The sequence below is a fragment of the Siniperca chuatsi genome, linkage group LG12 (genome assembly GCF_020085105.1).
Source record: "Siniperca chuatsi isolate FFG_IHB_CAS linkage group LG12, ASM2008510v1, whole genome shotgun sequence".
Classification (NCBI taxonomy): domain Eukaryota; kingdom Metazoa; phylum Chordata; class Actinopteri; order Centrarchiformes; family Sinipercidae; genus Siniperca; species Siniperca chuatsi.
The window spans coordinates 9030090-9050912 of record NC_058053.1 but is presented as its reverse complement, the minus strand read 5'-3'; the positions used below and the strand labels follow the sequence as shown (position 1 = coordinate 9050912).

Sequence of the window (20823 nt, the reverse complement as noted above, 5' to 3'; positions counted from 1 at the left end):
GTAGCCCAGGTTTATTTTTTATTTTTTTTAACTGGGGATTGTTTAATTCTTATCAATGTGACAAGAGATTTCAGTTTGAGGACGGGTGATTATTATCCACACTGTTTCTTTTTGATGGTCATGTTAATGGATGTGGATGTCTCTCTCTCTCTCTCTCAACTGCTTTTCTTTTAAATATAAGATCAAGAAACAGATAGGAAAAACAACACCACTGAGATAATCAAAAGAAAATATGCCTAAACTTAATTACCATAGTAACATGTTAAATGGTGAACCTTTTACAGTACATGAAAGACAGTTTTCCTCTCGTTTTATGTGAATGCTCGGCACAAGCTCTAATTAACGTGAACGTGCTCTCTCCTGCTGGAACAGAGACGTCTTCATCAGCAGCTTGCTGATCCTCGTCCGCCCCTCTCAGCACAGATCCTAGGAAAAGACCTGATACCATCTATGCTTTAGGATGCCTCTCCAACCTTTATCTCCCTCTTTCGCTTCCCTCTACTAACTGTAATGCTTGAAAGAGAAGATGCCTGCAGTGGCATCGTCACAATCGGAAATTTGATCTCTCATTTGGATTGTAGGAAATGAGATTGTTAAAGAAGCAGTGGACAGTGACACTTGGCCAGAACTTGAGATGCCTGAATATAAATATGGGCTTGGTAAAATTGGTATTTTTATGTGAAATAACAAAGTGAGGCTGCATAACTGACACCATCGTTTCCACCAAAAAGAAGTGGCAGATTGAGACAAAAGAAACACTGTTATTAATCTATGGGGCTCAGTGCATCCCAGGAGGTATTTTGTGATTAAACTCTTAAGATGCTTTTTATTTTTAACGACTGTGCTTTCCTCAGACTCATCCACTTAAGTATGTAGTTTCCTTTGTTTCCCTGAATGCATTTTGACAAACCCAGTGGAGGGTCAGATGCAGCTGTCAAATCTAGCTCTGGAGTAGACGTGATGTGTGGCTAGAGAAAGTATTTATGGACTGAGAGCTTTCGCAGAAAGAGTTGATAAACATATTCAAATGCAACACGTCTTGTTGCTGTGTTACACTCTGTTGTCTGTTGAAGCGGGAAAGGGAGCATTTTTGCCTTTCACATTAATTTTCCCTTTGTGATTGTTGACTGTCAATTCAGAGAGTTTCAAAAAAGCAACAAAACCTGATATTTGCCGCTCATGAAGTACATTGTTGCCCCGCTGCACTGAAACAAATGTCACTTGACATGGTATTATTGGTTTGAACACTACCGAAATGAACATTTCCTCAAGAGGTAAATTTTATATAAAAATTCACACATTTGTAAATAATTGGTGTTCCTTGTCAGATCAGTGTGTAACATGGGCAATTAGCTAACAAATCAAAAGTGGTTTATTATTTGAGTGTCTAAAATCATCACTGAAAAGTGAAATGTATGTTAACATTCCTCTTAGTTTTCGAAGGATTTGGATGTGTGCAGCAGGAAAGCCAGGTGTGACTTGATGCCTAAGGAGTGGGTTCCTCACCCTGATCAGATAAGAGTAATGGAAGCGAATGAAAAGACCCCTGTCCCTGATGGCCACAGCAAAATGGATGTGCTCCCTGAGGTGTACCTCTGGTATCATCCACGCCTGTGGACACAGATTTATTGCCCATTATAAAGCTACTCTGAAATGTACCTCTTAAATGGTGTGTTTATCCCGTTGAGAAGTCCTTGTAGGAATGAAACGAGACAACTGAGCACAGACAGACTGGAGCTGACTCAGTGTGACAATATGCTGTGAGCCAAGTTCAAATAAGGTTTAATGCCATAAAAACCTAAATTGATCTTTACAATTTCATTTTAACAAAATGAACCCCCGATGAAATCAAATATTCCAAAATGAACATTTTTACTTACACTATACACACAGCAGTGCTCTTATTTTCTATTTTACAGGTGAAACTGTTTAAACAAGATTAAGCAAGCAGGAAATCAAAATGGGTACAATCTGCAAGGATTACAAAAATGGAAATCAAAGCAATCTATAACTATAAGCAATAAATATGACATCTATCTACATGATATCGCTTAAACACCAAAAATAAGGAACAGTATACTTATTGATATATTTCTCTGGAAAAATTTGAATAAATTGACATCGTTTACTCTAAAGCCTTAAGTAAACACGTTTAGTTTTAGAGTTACACGTTACACAGCATTTGCACAAAGGAGTAGAACTAAAACATCAACATAGATCAACTCGGATTTAGTAATTTTCTTATCATACACCTCTCCTCATGTGTGTAATGGACAGGATCATTTACAGCTGATGGTGAAATACATGAGATACAGCAAATAAAGTAACATTGACAGAAATAATTGCCATGTGATTAGTTAGTGGCACATGCCCTAGCCTAAAAACCCTGGTATATATGCAATCAAAACAACATATGATGTGTTGATGGTTTTCAACAGAACCTTTTAAAACTGTTTTAAGTGATTTCTAAATCAAAGCACATTTCACCATTTACCACAAGACTGGATGTTATCCACTTTTACACACAAGTCAGTCAACTTAAGCCTGCTGTACAATAGGGAAATGTCTGACATTTTCAAATTTAGTCCCATTTCTCATTAAAATTCCAGACAGATTCTGTACTTTTGCCTTTTTTTGTGTGTTCTTTTTTTTTCTTTTAGTTTCTCCACTCTTGGTCTTAGGTAAATGAAATTTCCCAGGCTAATTAAAGCCTATTAAAGACAGGTAATGTCAGGGCTGGTGGCAGGACCATGACAAAGTGCTGATAATTGTCTGCCAGACTCACTAAATCCACCTGTCCTGCAATTATCGCTTTCCCCCCGCCTCTCCTGACACATTAATCCACTGCGGGTGCCTCAAAGTGCATCCTGCAAACACAGATGTTGGATTTCAGACTAGTTTAGCATACACATGCCATATGATGATTGCAGCAGAAAACCAACACATTTTAAGGAGCACACAAGGCAGTAGCCTGGTTATACATGGATGGGTAGCTACATACGTATGTGTAATGATTTATGATTATGCTCTCTGCTTGCTGTTGGATTAGATGTGTTGGATCAATTTATTTTGTCATGGGCACATAATCAATTCACTTTATGTCAGTCCCTATAAGAGAAAGATTGTAAGGCCATGTTAATTATTCAGAGCTACTTGAAAAAATACCCATTGATCAGACTAATCTGAAATAATAGACACTGTCCTGCCTGTGTTCTGTTAACAGGTACAAATGGATGTTAGCTCTACTTCGACTGCAGTGAACAGATCATTTTGACAAATCAGTCAAAATGTAGCAATGTTTCAAATGTGAAATATCTCATTTTATGCCCTGTTGAATAACAATGCAAATGTATTGGTACTGTAATTATTAACATGATTCAAAGTCTTGTCATATTTCATCCCATAACTGTTTAAATGAGGTGAGGAAATTGTTGGACAATGTTAGGATCAATGCAGCTCTGGCACAGAAGCCAGCTATGCGCTGCCAACTGAGATGCTGCTTGCCTATGGTCTAGCCTTGAAGAAAACAGCTGGACAACATGCTAATTATACCAGTGGTTTACGGAGAACATGTGCTGTTGGGATGGGGAGAAGTCACCCAGGGTTGGTAGCTAGCTCTGAATCCCAAGTCAACCCCTAAAACCAAGTCCCTGGACACCTAACTATCTCAAGTGTTAGATCTGTATACTTGTCTGCCGTATATACACACATTTTGTAACAATGCATCGAACCTCTCCAGAGTGTGTCCCATTGTAAGTTGCACTTCCTGCAACATGTCTCAGGTATTTAGGTATTTCGGGACAAGGAGCTTAGAGGTTGACGTTTACATTATTTGAAGATCAAACAAAAGGTTGATGCATACTAACAACAGCTAGATCATCCTGTGGAGGAGTAGGGTGTGTCACTATGGTAGTTGTAGTCAGGGCATACCTTCTGCACCAGTTTATAGTCTACACTGTAAAAGGCTATATAGATGCATATGACTTTGAAGGGTTTTGAGCACAGCCAGGACACATGGCTCTGCGTCTGCTCCTGATAGCACACCTTAGACGGGTCGAAGCTGCACAGGGCAGTCTTCTTGTTGCGGTCCGTCTTCTCGTACTCAATGCGACAGTTGAACGATTTGGTGTCTTTGGTCTCCAGAGTGGACTGCTGGGCGATCTCAAACTCCACCACCTTGGAGGGCGGCACCAGGCTGACCGACACGTTCCCCAGGCCCGTGGAGTTGTGGCGGAAGTAAACACTAAAAGTGCCGTTCCCGTGGTCCACGATCTTCCCTGTGATCAGCAGGTTGAGTTTGACAGTCTTGATGTTGGAGTGGAAATCCCCCCACCCGAACATCTTTTTGAACTTGCCAGTCTTCACGATGGGCCTGCGTTTAGTTCTGGCCTGTGCACCCTGAACATCTGTCTGGTTAGATAACCAGTCCCAGAAGTCCTCCATGTTCTGTAAATATGTAATTTCCCTCATGTTGCTCTTGAACCCGGGGGAGCCCCTGGCAAACAAACGCAGGGGGTTGAGGATCCGTGGACTGGCCCCCGTGGGAGAAATCGTCTGTTCATTATCACTGTCGCCCCACTCGATGAGCTCTGTGGCTCCTCCATGCGCTTTCCTGCATGTGACCTTCAGAGATAGCAGAGCAAAGGTAGACAGAAAAACAACATTAAGCGACATAAAACCTTATAAAAATGTGATGTGATGTGCAATACAATAATGTGACACAATAATTATGCAACCTATATCCAAATATTTTAGAGTTGTTCTTTAAACAGTAAGTTTCTGGTTGGTCTTTCCGAGGGAAAGAAATCCACTGGTGTGCAGACAGTAATGCATTTATTGTTTCTAGTTTGTTCAGAAAATGTACAGAAAAAGCACAATGTAGTATACATGGACAGTGATACCTTTCACAGACCAGACATATAACAGAAAATCCAAATAAATTCAACACTGATTGAGAACTTATCTCTGGTGATTGCGCTGTAAAAATAACAGCACTTCAGCACTAAAGATGGAGAGGGAAAATATCAGACTGTAATCAGACTGCTGAGTGCTCAGTCCTTGGAAATAAGACATTTTATTGAAAATACAAAAAGTTCAGGACAGCCACTTGAGTCCTTGGCACAATAACATTTATTAAAAGAATCACATTGACTTCCTGAATTGTCTGTACTTTCAATAAAACTTAGGAATAACAAATTCACTACTGAAGAGCAAGGATTGTAAAATTTGGTTTGATAATGTGTGTTTGATGTGTCCATCATTTAGACTCCTGTCTGCCAGATACTGAATGCAGGGAGAAATAGCATTGAATATGATTATTCACTTAACTAAGTAATAACAAAAACAGCATTCAACCACTTATCAAAATACTTGTGAACATAGTGATTGCTATAATAGTAATTCTAATGTTTAATTTTACAAATACATATGCAGAACATTAAAAACAATGCAATCTGAGTGACAAAAATGTAAGGAATGTTATCTTCCTCTTGAAGTTAAAGAAATTTTGGGAAATACGCTTATTCACTTTCTTGCCGAGAGTTAGATGAAAAGGTCGATACTCATGTCTGTACGGTAAAGATGACGCTTGAGCGAGCAGCAGGTTAGCTTCGCACACAGACAAACAAAAACACAACCTGGCTACCAGCACCTCTAAAGCTCGCTAGTTTACACCCTACCTTTGGACAGAGCCAGACTAGCTTTCCCTCTGTTTTTACAACCAACCTGACATTAAAAACACTTTCGACTTGCAACGTTTAAACGGCTTCACCACTATCTACACAATGAGCCTCACTTGTCTTACTTGTCAGTTTTGTAACATCCGACTTTAACAAAATACACAATCATTTAAAATCATTAAAACCATGGGACTGGCCACAACACTGATCTAAGCAAAGGGCCTGTTGTCTTAAACGTCAGTAGACAATGCCTACGATGTTTGGGTTGGTTTTGTGTGTGGTGGCTGTGCAGTACAGAGTGTGAATGGCATTGCCTAGGCATCCCTTCACAGCAACCAGGATGAAAGAGAAAGGGGGTTAGGTTGGTCAAAGGAGTTTGAATTAAGACAGAGAGGCAAAAAAAAAAAATGTTTTTGCCAGTATGACCCCAAACTATTGTATTTGTAGTTGTAGTTCCAGTAGTTACACCAAAATGGCATTAATAGTCGTTTTATTACATGAATCACTGTGCAAATGTGACCTTAGTTAAAGTAAAGTAAAAAGTACAAAAAAGTACATAAACTTGCAATTTAATTGCACGTAATGAAACTATTCCCAGACACTAGTAGCACCAAAGATGGTGAAAAAACAAGAAGTACACAACCCAGTGTAATGGAATCATTTTGGATGCACTGATGAACGCCAACTAGGCTCATATTTGCATAAAGCTTCTAATATTTTAGGACGACTTGTCAGATTACATGACAATGAAAATCCTCTGGACTTAACATGTGAGCTGGTCTCACATCAGCGGTGCTTTTCTTAGGTACCCCATGCTTATGAACTTTAACTTGTAATGGTTCCCAACAATAACATGGGCAGTAGCATGGTAGCAAGTGCTAAGAGCTAATCCAGATGCAGCAATGAACTGTGATCCCTCCTTGTACCTCAAAGCCTTTTAGCTTTAGGAGCGATTCCTGGTCCACTTCAGATAAAGCTTTAATAATTCACGGCAATAAGCTTAGCTAGTTTTATTAGTAATTAGTAGTGCCGGCTTTCCCCAGGCCCGGTTGTAGGGATCACTGAAAGAAGCAGATGTTGAAAGCACTGAGCAGCGGCTGTTTGAATTCTCACTGAGCTGCTGCGCACTACTTCCAGACTAATTATAATTTTGCTGTAAGCCTAACTGAGGCACATGTGTACAAAGCCAACAAACTGGGTCTGTCTGGCACAATTTGTTTCGTCACACTCACATTCCTATAAACCTTTCCATTCCACATGTAAAAGTGCTACATACATTTTAGGTTGTGCAACTGTGTATCTTATAATTAGAGCTTTTCTTTACTAGGCTGCTTACATCCCAGACGGTAGTAACACCTTAATGTGGCAAGCAGGACGTAATGGCTCGGCTATCTGGATATGTAATGTGAAATCGATGTATCTCCCACGGACAGTGAGCCTGACCCATCTATCAGCCCTCACAATGCTTAATTAAGACAGTTGCTCCCTGTAAACATGGATGAATGAGGCAACACTGTAATAATGCTCCTCTGTGTAGCTCATCACATCCACAGTCATTTAATCAACCAATTCCAGTGGCAGTATTCCCTCACTTATACTGCCACTTAATAATATCTTGTGTGAGCTCAGCTGTTAATTTGATTTGACTCTTACAACATCACGTTGCTGAACATAAAATCTGTGGGACTGCGGGCTCCCAACAGGAACATTTCTTCACTGCTGTGAACAAAGAAGACGTGGCACTCGTCTTCCCAGCAGCCCGAGCTGTTATATCCGTTACACATTGGGTGTCATGCTGCGCGGCTTAAGAGGTGAAACCAAATTTTGTCTTTCAGTGTAAATCTCAGGTGAGCTTTGTATAGGATGATTATAATGGAAATGAGAGAGGAGTTTAAGTATGATGAGCAACTGGGGAAATTGCTGTGACAACAAGGGGATCAGCAGAGGGATATGTAATACTTAAATGCCCCGAGAGAGATGAAGCACTGGGAACTTGAAAGCTTGAACTGACACATAGGCTTTGGTTTCTTTCTCCCTCGCTGTCTCCCTGCACACACGCAGCACCAACACACGCACTAACACACCTCGTTCATTTAGGCGGAAGTGGTGTCTCTTAAAAGCAGACTAAAGGAATCCGAGATTTTGTACAACAAGACGCTGTGGAGAAAAAAAAAGAGGCAAGGTCTGATGAAGGAGAATCTACAAAAGCTTAATTAAGATTTCTTAATCGGTGCTGCTGTGCTAGAGGCATTTTGGGCGACTTGAAACAAGACATTATTATGATAATAACTGCAGACTTATGGAGCTGAAAACACCAGACCTCATTTCAGCAGCACTCGGCAAAGTGACTAGTGGCAAACATCGCAGATATCTGTCTGTGTGGTTTAGCTTCTTCCTTTTCCTGTGCGTCCTAAACAAAAACACAGAGATGTGCATGAACCTTACACCCCCAAGCAGAGATATTACATCTATATACCACAGCAGTCAGAGGTATATCTGCCTTATTAAGAGTATGCTTAGCGATACAGCAGTAAACATGGTGGTGGGTGAACTATAAATGTTGTCAGTACTTTTAATGGATGTCCACCAGCATGAACAAAAATAGTGAATTCTGATTTACACAGGTTTTTATTTTTTTATACTGAAGCTTATGGCTGATATTTCCTATTAATATAGACATATAAACACAGTAGAGTATGTATTATAAACACTCCATAGTTGAAGCTAATTGAGATGTCTTGCACTTATACCTGTCAGTGGTGATAGAGTGTGCATGAATGTAATTTACACCTCTGTTATCTCAGGAGCAAAGGCGAAGCATCGCATTGAAATCTCTTGCAAAAAGTGATGTATGCGTCATAGACACCGCAATTTTCTATTTCTATTGCGGGATTTTTTGAAGCCAGCATATGGTTTACTGATTTTGCACCTTTAGTTAAATTCAGATGCATAATTGGCTGAAAGTAAATAAACTGTATTGAGCAAATAAGGAGGGATTTTGGACACAAAATCCAAACCAAATTTAAAGGATCCATGTCAGAAAAGATTGTTTTTGTTATGCATATGTGTTAAAAATTTTTAAATCAGCTGCTATATCATAATCAAATCAAATATAATATCAACCTATATTGTTGTATTATCAATGTTGGCCAAAAAAGGTTTGCCAAAATATAGCATGCATATTCCCTCAAACTGACTTTATCTGCCACAACTTCCTTAAAATACACACACTGTCACTGACAGGCTGTTCCTTGTTATATCTGAGGAGAAAAATGCACGTTATTTATAGTCGAGGCAGAGTTGGGTAAATTACCTATATATCTCCAGCCTTTTATCTTACTTTATAAGCAATTATTGCACTAGATCTTCTTGTCACATTCTTTTGCGTGTGTCAAAAGTGCATTCACCGCTGAGTAAAACTCTCTGTGTCTATGCACCTTGTTTGTGGGTATAGCTGCAAAATATTGCTACTGCAGAAGTGCTTCCTTTACTTTTAAAGTCTTTTCGCAAAATGATTTGAAGTGAAGTATTTTATAGATATTAAATGGTATGGGCTGTATGTTTCTCCCTCAAATACTGTTCTCGTCATATATGTTGCTATGTATTTCTACATATGTGTGTCTGTGTGAAACTGATTTTATTTGCAACTTTTTAAATGTAGTGTTTTCACTAAAATTTTTGTATCTCAAGGACCTTCCTGGCTAAATCGAGGATAAATAAAACATGCACAAATGTCACTAGTATAATTCAGTGATCATTTGTAAAGGCTCCATCCTTACGCCATGCGTACTGTATATTTGATTTCATGTTGTGTCAATCAATACTATCCAGAGGTATTAGTGGAACTTAAATACTGACAGTGGTCTGAGCCACACACTGAGTCAGGATAAATCAGCCTCCACATTCATCTGTAATGAGCATTATGGAGTTGGCTGCCTGCTTGTCCCGTGGGTAGACATATCTTTTAGAGGCCTGACATAAAGGTAATTGCCACAGTGACCAGAACTAGCCTCTAGAAAGTTATTAAGAAGCCAGTGACATCTGGCTTCTGGATCATCTGAAGAGATGCCGTTAAAATGTATTTTCAGCAAGCAGCCTGCGACATTGTGCTCAGCTGTGATGGGTTCAGGGCCGCGGGCAAGGCTACAGTATTGTTTTGATGGCGGCGATGGAATCTCTCTCAACCTGGCATAGTTGACAATGTGGCCCCTGCTCGTGATCATGCTTTTCTGTATCTTTTTTGTCTCTTCTTTTTCAGAGGCTCTCTCTTCTGTGTGAGAGCCTCTGCGTCATCTTCACTACCAACTTTCTTGTATCAGTCAGCTAAAATAGTCTGTTTTTGAGTTTTCCATAGTTGATTTTTTTCCCCGGCACATAAGGTTGGGATATGCGTCTGGGGAAAATTTGTTTCAGGCATCTTCCTCATAATAAACAGAATGGGCAATTAACCTGCTCATCAGTGCAAGCAGAGCAGTTCCAATGATGCACTCCACTGTTCTTCATGGATTTATCTGTGCAAATTGACCTCACTTTGGTGGTGCAATTCATTTCTCTGCTAATTTTCTGTGTCTGAAGCTTCATTAACTTGATGCGCTTCTACGTAGTAAAAATCTGGACATTCCGCAGAAATTACACCGGCTTCACCACTGCCTACCGTAATACTTTCCCAGCACTATTGCAACACAACACCTGCCACATTAGAGCTGCTCAGCCGGTGCTGCTAGCGTTAGGCCACGGATTGTTGCAGAGATGGATTGACTGCAGCCTCTTGCTTTCAAGCATCCAACATGACAAGCGGCTCCACTCACATTAAAAACCATTCTCAGCCTGCAATCCCCTGCCCCACGTCCTTCCCCAGCCATCTTCCTCCCAATGTTACAGGGCATATCATTTGTAATGATTCACACCCAGAGCCAGTTCCAGGAGAGAAGGCCCTGGAGGCGCTTAGGCAGCCCAGAGCGAGAGTCTACACGCTGCTGAAGAATAGATTGGTGCTCTGATCGCTGGAACAGCCTCACGCTCCAGAGCCATCACTTTTAATCAGAGGCCGTCCAGGGAAACACATGGCAGGTGCTTCAGCGCTGTGGTGGATTGCAACAGCAAATCCACACCGGGGGCACCGTACCAATCACAGAAGGCTACGGTTAGTGTGTGTGTGTGTGTGTGTGTGTGTGTGCACGTAGCATATCTACACCCCTCCAGTATAATCCTTTAGGCCATTACCACCTGAACTCTGTGAGAATGAGACAGACCACAGCCTCTAATATCTTAACACTCCTGCTTAAGATGTGATAGATCTTATATATTGAATTTGTGGCTTAATTCATCATCTACATACTTTGTATAATTTGAATATTGAGGGCAGCCAGAATCTAATGCATTATTACATCTGGAGCCTAGTAAGGGTGAGATGTATTTATTTTCTTACTACATGTATAGATACAACACATATGCAATAGGCCTAAATACTCATCGTGACGACACCGCTGTACGTTTACACCAGACCAGCTTAAACAGTCTAAACATTTTGTACAAGTATTGATGGTGCGGGGAGAGGGAATGAAATGCTCAAAGCAAAGTGATGCTGATGTTTTCTTCTTATGTTGGTCAGTGTTGAGAGCAAAATTTTCAGGTGAGTTGTCAGTCGTCATGAGACAAACATGAATGCCGAAGAACATGAGGGCTGCATCAGTTGCTCCGACACCATCCAGCCACATAGAAAAACATAAACCAAGCCTTGGGCTCCATAAGGTGTGTAATGTTCAATTGTTAAACTTAATGCAAGCCTGAACATTAAGTAGGCAAATAGAAATATTAGAAATTGCTAGTGTGTTTCTACTCTGTGCTTCATTACCAATGTTTGAAAATGTTTTGTTTTCTTCCAACAATATTCCCAGATGATGAGTTATATGTTTTAGAACGCGAGTCACCATGCGTTCATCTTGCAGAAGTGTCCTTGAGCAAGACACAGTTATTCTACCAGCTCCAGAGCTGTTGATCTGACGCTGTCCCTGACCTCTGACCTCTCTTGTTGATAAGTGAAAGGACAACAAAAGCCTTGATAGAGAGCAAGAGCACAAACTACTGCCCACTTTCTTCTTCAAAAAATAAATAAATATGCAGACTACTTCTCAATGAACATTCTCTGTCCACAACAAACAAGGTCCTGTCGAGCTCATGACGTTATAATGCATGTGTACCTCATATGTTCAACGAAAATTAACTGTTTACGAGCCTGTTTTTGCACACATGTGGCAAAATATGATCTGACTGCTCATGATGTCACTTGGAGCCGCTCGCATCCTGTGATTAGCATAAATTATAGCGCGTAATCTAACCCTCCTGTGGCTAGCATAAATCATATGATGTGAGTTATTAGTCATGTTTATAGTGTCAATGTTTTTCTATTCATGCACACAATCTTCTAATTTCCTCCCTGCAACTGACACTGACTGAAACCATGCCTCACCTCACCTTTTTTGGACGTCGGTGGACTTCTATTTGTATTGGTGTTTGCATGAGTCTTCAGAGTGAAGCACTCAGTATCAATAGAGAGCATTTCCCTACAGGAAGCAATAGACTAAACTGCACAAATCACCTCTCCTGCAGTGTTGAAGCTACCAACACAGAATTGCAGAAACATGCTTCAATGTTCCCTAATAAACGGAACAAACTACAGGAAATTAAATCACATTTAGCGCCGACCTCGATGACTGCAACAGAAATCTGTTGGACACAAAATGTATCATTAGTGCCACAATGTCAACCAGTCAACCAGTTGTCAAAAATGCTATCTTGCGAGGAACATACCTTGTGTAAACCAACCACAACTTACAGTACTGGAAGCAGACAGCCTGATGCAGCAAACCAGTGTCAATATCACACAGCACTCCTGTTCTTGTCTTATTGCTTCGATATTGCAGATTGCCCCCACTAACTTTCAGGTAGCAGGAAGTGAAATGTGATTGTTGTAGTTCTTTATAGTGTAATCGCTATAAGCTCTTGAATGAGTTTTGTCATATTTGTGCTCAAAATCAAAAAACTGCAAACTTTTTTTCTTGTTTTTGGTAAAATTCTTTTTGATAGCTGATACCAATATCAGAGATTTTATATTGCAGCTGTCGAACTGTAGCAATTCTAAATTTGACCACTCATACGCTCCCAAAGTGTTTTTCGTATCAGGATGGAAAAAGCCTTTAAAACAGCATCACACCTATGGGATGCTAAAACTATCAACTGAAACTCATGTCATTACAAAACAGTGGTGAAATTATTTAGAATAGATTTACAGCCAGTGAGGGATGTGGTGGATTAAGTTAAAGTAGCAATACCACAGTGTAGAAATATTCCACGACAAGTAAAAGTATAGTATAGTATAGTATAGTATAGTATAGTATAGTATAGTATAGTATCAGCAAAATGTACTTAAGAAAATCAACTAAAAGTGCTCACTATGTGGCAGAATGGAACCTGTAAGTGTTTTATTATTATATATTATTTTATTGGGTTAATATTACTGATGCATTAACATGTAGGCAGCATTTTATTGTTGTACCTGGTCAAAAGGGAGCCAATTTAAACTGCTTTACATACTAATGGGAAGTTTAATTTATATGGTGCATATGAAATAAATGCACATATTGTATTTGTATTCAAGGCTTTAATTTGCACCATATCAAATACTCAAGAAAAGTACAAATACTTTAAAATTGTACTTAAACACAGTACTTGTGTAAATACTACTTGACAGCGGTTTGAAGCTGTTTAAAGCAAGAAAGTGAAAGTGGGATGGCAGTGAGCATGATTTAAATGCAGCAATTATGTCAGGTGTTCGAAAAAGTGTTAGCATCTTTGCTAACACTTTCACACTGGGAGAGAAGAAGGAGAGCGAGGAGAGGCTCTGGGACGAGAGCCTCCAGGTAATCTGGATACTGGTGTTATCTCAACACCTGCCACATGTGACAGCAGCAAAGCCCTGAACACTTCACTTTTAGGCAGGCGTTACCTTTCAACGCATCATCAGTTTCATAATCCCCTTACATGGTCAAAGCGCCAACTCCTGTGCTGGCTCCTGACACCTGCAGCACACCTCCGTATGTCTGATAGCAGGGATTCAGGGGGGATAATACCATGAAGCACGTTGGACTCAGTGTAATTATCATTCTCTTGACCAATTTTTAACACCTTCTACTTTGTACAACAATGGTAAACGTGCTTGTAAAACTCTTCGGCTAATACTTGACGAGGCATGGCATGTTTTTCTGAAATGAACACTTCATGGTTCCAGTTTTAGCGCTTCCACTTTCATGTCAGCAAGTTGTAATCTAAATGTTTCTCTCACTGACTTTTTGTGTGTGTGTGTGTGTGTGTGTGTGTGTGTGTGTGTGTGTGCATGTATGTGTGTGTGACAACTCTCAAATCCATGCTGCAAATGATAGGGGTGTTTTATTCAAAAATGTTTTTGCTTGATTTGCTCAAACGTGCGTCCACTAAATTTGACAGAGCAAATGTTTCTGTTCTCAAAGCAGATTGCGCCTCGGCTGATTTCACAGAAACAGCTGCCTTTGAAGAAGAAACAAGAGTAGGAAAGACGTTGCTTCCTTTCTCTCTGAGTAGCTCTGAAGAGACAGTTACTTCACAAGAAATATACAAAGACAGAGGGGAGCTGACAGTGCTTTGTTAGGGCTGGAAATGACAAGCTGAAAAGAAAGGCCTCAAAGCCCGGAGGCAGAGGAGGAAATGCAAAACTGAGAATAATCAGAAAGGAGATTTATTGTACTTATTCTTAAGCTGTCACACCTTGCCTTTTACAGGAAAGCAACGCTGTTTTAATTAAAGAGGTCAATCATTTTCTCGAGCTCTGACGTGTAGTGTGATTGCCTTCTCCAAAGTACCAAACCAGGTAGTAATTAAGAACTTTATGTGTTTGGAAAATATGAAAGTGATGAAAAGCAGGCACTTTGCTACTGTACCTACTGGAGTCGTGGTTTTATGGAATGACGCTGCTTATCATGAGTTTGACAGTTCAGACATAAGGGGAGAACTCACGGCTGTACAGCAATAAGACAACTATTGCAATATTTGATTTAATAAAAGAGAAAGTGACACCACGATTCCTCAGATGATTTTCCATCATCCACACACAATTTAGACAAAATACGTGCTGTACATGAACTGAGCTCCACCTTTTGTTTTGTCGCAGCACAGCAGTGAAAAGCGATGCAGGCAGTAAAAGAGCTGCTAAACAGCGAGGTTATGCATCAGAGACTGCTGGATGTTTCTGACCCTGCAGAGCGGTAATGACAATGCTATAAGGTAGCGGCGCCTCCAGATCTAACACTGCCTCGGGCTGCACATTGCCCATAAAAATTCATAGCTGTGGACCAAGATCGGGAAACTCAACATCATATTAAACATAATGTTTCCTGCAACAGAGCCGCCACAGTGGGTGTGACTTGCTGCTCAGAACTTCACTTCATCCTAACAGTTCACATCATGAGAGAAGCTGGGGGAAAGTAATCGTGCTGCTCGTAATGTAGTGTTTGACTTTAACTTTTTAATGGTCCATCCAGCAGCCAGATTATGGTTATTGTCAATGCAAAGGGCAATTGTGTCAGACCTATCAATCATTTGGAACTTCTTTCTTTTCATTTCAGGACCTTTATCATGGATTTATTGCCAGTACACACACAGTTATGATTGATGATTGGAAAAAGAATAGGTTGCAGGGCTCAATACAGTCAATACAACCTGTAGTGTCTGCAAGCTGGATTTAACCTGCAGAAATGACAACCTTTCCTTCAGAGGTCTGAGACAACATACAGGCTGAGGACTGCAAATGCCACGGACAGTATTGTTTATGAGGGATTATCTAGTCAAGCCTTCTGGCTAGAATGATTGTGACCCCAATATGAGCACAGATACACATCAGCACCATGTAAGCTCCAAAATGATTCCTGGAAGGCAGCACATGCATACAAGGCCCCTTCACTCTGTCAATCCATGTTTAATCACTTCCACAGAAATTTCTACTGGCCTGTCTGCCATTTTCTCTCATATTTTTCTCTCTCCCCACCCAATTTCTCTGGTGGGGTTTTGAAGACTTAAGTTCCACTCCTTTTTTCCCTCCCTTTCTTACAAGGCAAATCCTGGAAGAGGTTGATGTGAAGACCAGGCAAAGCAGGGATGTGAAGAATATAAACACAATTTTTTTTATTGTCCAGAGGGAAAGAGGGGGGTGAGGGGGTGGGGGGTAGGGGGGTGGGGGCGGTTGGGTCTGTAAAAGAGACGAGGACCTTATCACAGCCCAGCAGCTCTGTAATTCGCCGCCATGATAAAGTGGCAGCGCGGAGAACCTTACAAGGCTGGCACAATCCAAAGACGGATTAGGTTTTTCTGACATAAGCTTCCTGAAAAACTAATCAATCAGCCCATGCAGTATTATCAGAAGCGTGAGATTAAAGAGCTGCTCCTAATCCCCCCACTGTACATTTTATTACACTTCCCAGTGTTAGTTGCCTTTAAATATACAATAAATAAATAATCAAACCAAACCTAATTGAGCATGGGGAAGGGGAAAAGGGTTAAAGAGCCCTTAGAGAGGGAATTTATGTAGAATTTGTGTTTTGTTATGAAGACAGGGATAAAACTGTTGTCCTTGCCAGAGCCCTTTTTGACTTTGAATGGAGCCTCACTGTCTCACTCCAGCACTGCAGAGAAAAAATGCAAGTGGGAAAAAAATCCTCTGGCAGATTTTTACAATAATATTAGCAGCTAAAACCGAACCAAATCGACTTCACATTCTGACTTTCTTGTTCAGATGATTTTCCACTTTCATTGATGGATGAACAGATAAATAATCCAGTGAACTAAATGTAAATAAATTAATAAATAACTGTTGAAATTAATGCTAAATCCCCTGAGAAATGACTTGTAATCCCTTAAATCAGGGCACAACAGTTTCAGGGATGAACTCTAAGCATGCAGCGGATCCAGAGGACAAGACATGTTCAGCTTAATAGTAACCAGCTAAGCTTTGTCTCTGTGATGCGTCACACCCTTCTATCTAGATGCTTGCTCCATCCCTGCGCAGTCCGACCCTGGGCGGCGTTTACAGCAACAGAGGAGGTAGCTATACATTTAACACCACCACTGCTGATCCTCTTGGCATGGGCCACATAGAGGCTTTGTCATGACATAATGTTACCAAAGAGCTCTTACCCAAGCAATAAGATACAAAGGCATAATAGACTTTGTCAACGTCTTCTCACACTTAATCCCAAGAAGACTTTCCCTGCATGTAATCTGTGGAATAGAGGCAGGGCAGGACGGGCAGAGGGCAATGGCAGAGAGTAGGGCTCTCAAGCATGTTTTATCTTCATCTACATTGTTCTGCTGTCATTGCACAGAGGATAACGGCAGCAGATGTCATGGGGAAGAATGGATTCTCCCAGGATGGCTTTGACCCTCTTATTTGTCCCTGGGGTCTGGCACAGATGCTAGGGCTGGGGTTACATTTCCACCATTTGATTCATGTTCTGGGTGTTTTCTGTATGAGTGTATATGAAGGTGCAAGAGGAAGAAAAGTGTTTGTGTTTTGGTTTCTTGTTTTGGATGATTCGGCCACAAGTATGTGAGACTAAAGACTCATACAGACATGGAATCTCTACTTAAAACAATGAAAAATAAAAAAAATCTTTCCTTCAGTATAACAGGGTATTCTGGCAGTTCAGGTGCATCTTCAGGTAGAAATCTTGCTTTGCAACTTCATCGCGTGTCACCCCAATGACATCCTTACAGTGTCTCCTCATAATAAACTATCCTATGAAGCAGATATACTAAGAAAAAAGAAAGATTGTTCGCATCTCAAGAAGTTTTGGTGCATATTTCACGCTTTCAGTCAGCCTGGTATTTAAGTGTTTTTTACCCTTCGGAAGGTGGGGGAATATTGATAAGGGCCAATATGTCCCCAGTCAGACAGTGGTGGGTCTGCTGGGAGGGAAGCCACTGAGGCATATAAAGACAGCCTCTCCAGGGAGGCAGCCTGTCTCTCTCTCTCTGGAGGCAGAGCTCCCAATAGGCACAGGGCTGATTACAACAGCAGCCACAGTAGACAGCACTTTGCCGCTGCATCTGCACAGTTCAAGGCTATCTTTAAAGAAGCCCTCTTTGAGGATAGCACAGATGTGAAGAACTTCTTCAATCACATGGCATTTTCTGCTCAGGTCTGAACACGGCAAGAGTCCGTAAAGCAATGATGATAACGATAAAACTCACACTTTATTCAACTAGAGGACATCAGCAGTTGTTGAAAAAAAGCAGGAAAAGACCTTTATATTTCCCTAAACCTTATGATCTTTCTTTGGAGAGCTTATTCCTGCAATAAAAACAGAATTAGACTACAAGAAGATTATGTCCAGAAGCTTAACACAATCAATCTCTGGTAAATACTAACTAATTCCTGTGTATTCTCAGGGAGTTGCATAAGTTATAAATGAGGAAGAGCGCAGGCTTTGAAAACCTTTGGGTTCTGCAATTTTCACCTATTGTTCTCACTTATTTTTTTCCTGTGGCCTCCATTTTAACATGGCAAAGACACTTCGGGGGTGTCGAGTTCAACACAGAGGTCAAACATTGTTCAAGCCTCGAAGCAAAATAAAATAAAATAATTGCTAGCCACAAATATCCATGTGATATAGCTGAATAAATGTAGAGGCAGATTGTATTTGTTGGTTTTGTTGAGCCATAAGTGACAGAAGCAGGATACCAAGGCCATAACATAATATATAAAAGGTCACCACAATGGAAAGAAAGTAAAAACTCTGCAAGCAGGCACATCAACAAATACAAGTTTATGTTCAGTGAATATTAAACTGATTTTTAAAACTACATTATCTCCACTTCTCAATTAAGAATACTGTAGAAGTGTTAATTATAATATAATGAGCATTATGCTCACATTAACTCAGAATGTAATGTAAATGGTCTGTATTATTGTAATAAACATTGCAAAAATATTTCTATATCTAAATGTTTCCTACGAAAAGTCACAATGACAAATATGAACAATAAGTTCATTCAGATGGTATTAGGGAAATTAGCTACATTATGATTAGTGACAAAGTCACAGTCTGTTCTGCAAAATGAAATCCAATTAACTTGGCTATTTATGTTTCTAAAATATTCTTTATATAGCCAGCAGAAATGAAATATATCACCATATTTGTAGAGGTGATGAGGTATCCTTTATTTTTTATTTTGATATTTTATTAATAGCCCGCAAGTTCAAAACAGACGAAACAGGCTTATCCCCCTGAAAGACTTGATGAGGAGTTCATGTCGGCCAATAAATTGGCTGCTGATGACTGCAGTGTCAACTAAAATTTCATGCCAGGAATTTATGGAATTGTCATTTTGCATTATGTGGTGAGTGATAAATCTTACATTGAATGAGCTATATGATGCAGGTCTACAATAAATGGCATACCAACAAAATATATAAATAGAAATGATATACAACATGTATAATATAAATATATAATCAAGACAAATGAAAGCCTTGTAAGGAGCCAACAGGATTATTAAAAGAAACAGAAATAACATTAAAGCCACTTACTGTCTCTAACTTTCTCTTTAAAGCCTTCTTGGCCACAGACATATTTCTACATATTCTGTCTATTCTCATTCATTCAGCTCACACCTCACCTGGTGCAGGAGGAAAAGAAACAGGAATGTTTGCAGAGCTCTCATCTTCAGTGACTTCTTGACTTATTCAAAATGAGCGGCGCTTAAATCCTCTCTGGAAGATTTGGAGAGGGACAGACGCACATGCCGTTGAAGCATTGCTGTGATCACCTGCGAGAAAAGTGAAAATATGTACGATGTTAAATCACTTAAATCCGCTTTGTTAAATGTAGCGGGACCTCAAATATAGTAGCTACATTTGAATTTCATCTTTAGAAGAAAATACAAACTTTTCCTTACCGTGTTTGAAATGTAATATCTCACTTAGCTGGGTAAAACGGTTGGAATCATCCTTGTTCAATCCACTTTCGGGAAAGAGTCCTAAAATCCTCTCAAATGTCTCCGTATCCGTTGAATTTTCCCTGAGCAGCTGGGACACTTGGATTTCTCTACAAACAAGGTGGAACGGCTACATTCAGTGGCTCAGTTGAAACAACTCTCCTCTAAGTTGCGAATCAAGCCAAACCGAAATAAACTGTAGACTATTTGTCTATTTCCCCTACTTAATCCCGAACAATGGTATTAATAAAGTGATGATGTACGCGGTAAAGTACAGCCAAGTGAGCCCGTATCCCAGTGACAGGACTGCAGTCAGTCAGACAGCAGTCCGCTCGCAGTGCGCTCTCTTCAGCTATACTTGATTTCAGTGCGCAAAATCCTCCGCTGCGCGTCTGGAGACTCCAAGGTCGGTGCGCATCCGCGCAGAGTCACACCAAAGATCTACCTTTGAAGTCTTACTCTCTCCGTCTAGGAGACAAGTAAGAGGCTTGATGTCACTGTTATCAGGTTTTGTTCAGCAACACGTCCACGTTTTTAACCCTTTAAACGTGTAATCTCACTTGTACAACGGGTCGTTTTCACTGTGTTTTATTTGTTAGTGAAGAATGGATAATCTGCCATATAAATCCCGTCACATTAGAGTAAACGTAGCCATGGCTGCTCTGCACCTTGTGAGATGTTATTGAAGGTCTGCAGGATGCATACAAAACTTTGACACAACACTTTTTTTATTATTTTCATTTACACAATAAGACGTCCAACTTGCAAACGCAATCATATCGAAAGGGGTGTTTGAATCATGCCAGTAAAAAACAAACAAACACAAAGGTGAGTGATCTTTCTTCATTTGAGACCTGGTTAAAGCAGCAGTCCTGACCACACAGTGCAGACAGCAAAAAGGGCTAACGCTGTGCTGATGGCTGTACGAAGGCAAAAACATTCTCTGCTGTGGACAAGACTGGAATTTAGGGATCCATGTGACTTTGGCTCCACCACTTGGTTACAGCCAAACATCTCACTTTACAGTTTAAATAATCTGATGTATATAATCTGCTGACTGTTTGCAGGATTTATTAATAATAACTTTCTCTTCATTTAAGATTTAATGGCTGTGTGACAAAAG

At 40.2% G+C, this 20823-nt stretch overlaps 1 protein-coding gene across 1 annotated transcript; it reads right to left on the bottom strand.

The window, feature by feature from the left end:
* Positions 1 to 1765: 1765 nt before the first annotated feature.
* On the bottom strand, positions 1766 to 20313 carry nxph2a (neurexophilin 2a). Its single transcript, XM_044218062.1, has 3 exons — positions 19662 to 20313; positions 19383 to 19532; positions 1766 to 4623 (listed from the first exon to the last, which is right to left on the bottom strand). The coding sequence occupies exons 2-3, from the start codon at positions 19425 to 19427 to the stop codon at positions 3877 to 3879; spliced, it is 792 nt and encodes a 263-aa protein (XP_044073997.1). The 5' UTR covers positions 19428 to 19532; positions 19662 to 20313; the 3' UTR covers positions 1766 to 3876.
* Positions 20314 to 20823: the final 510 nt, after the last annotated feature.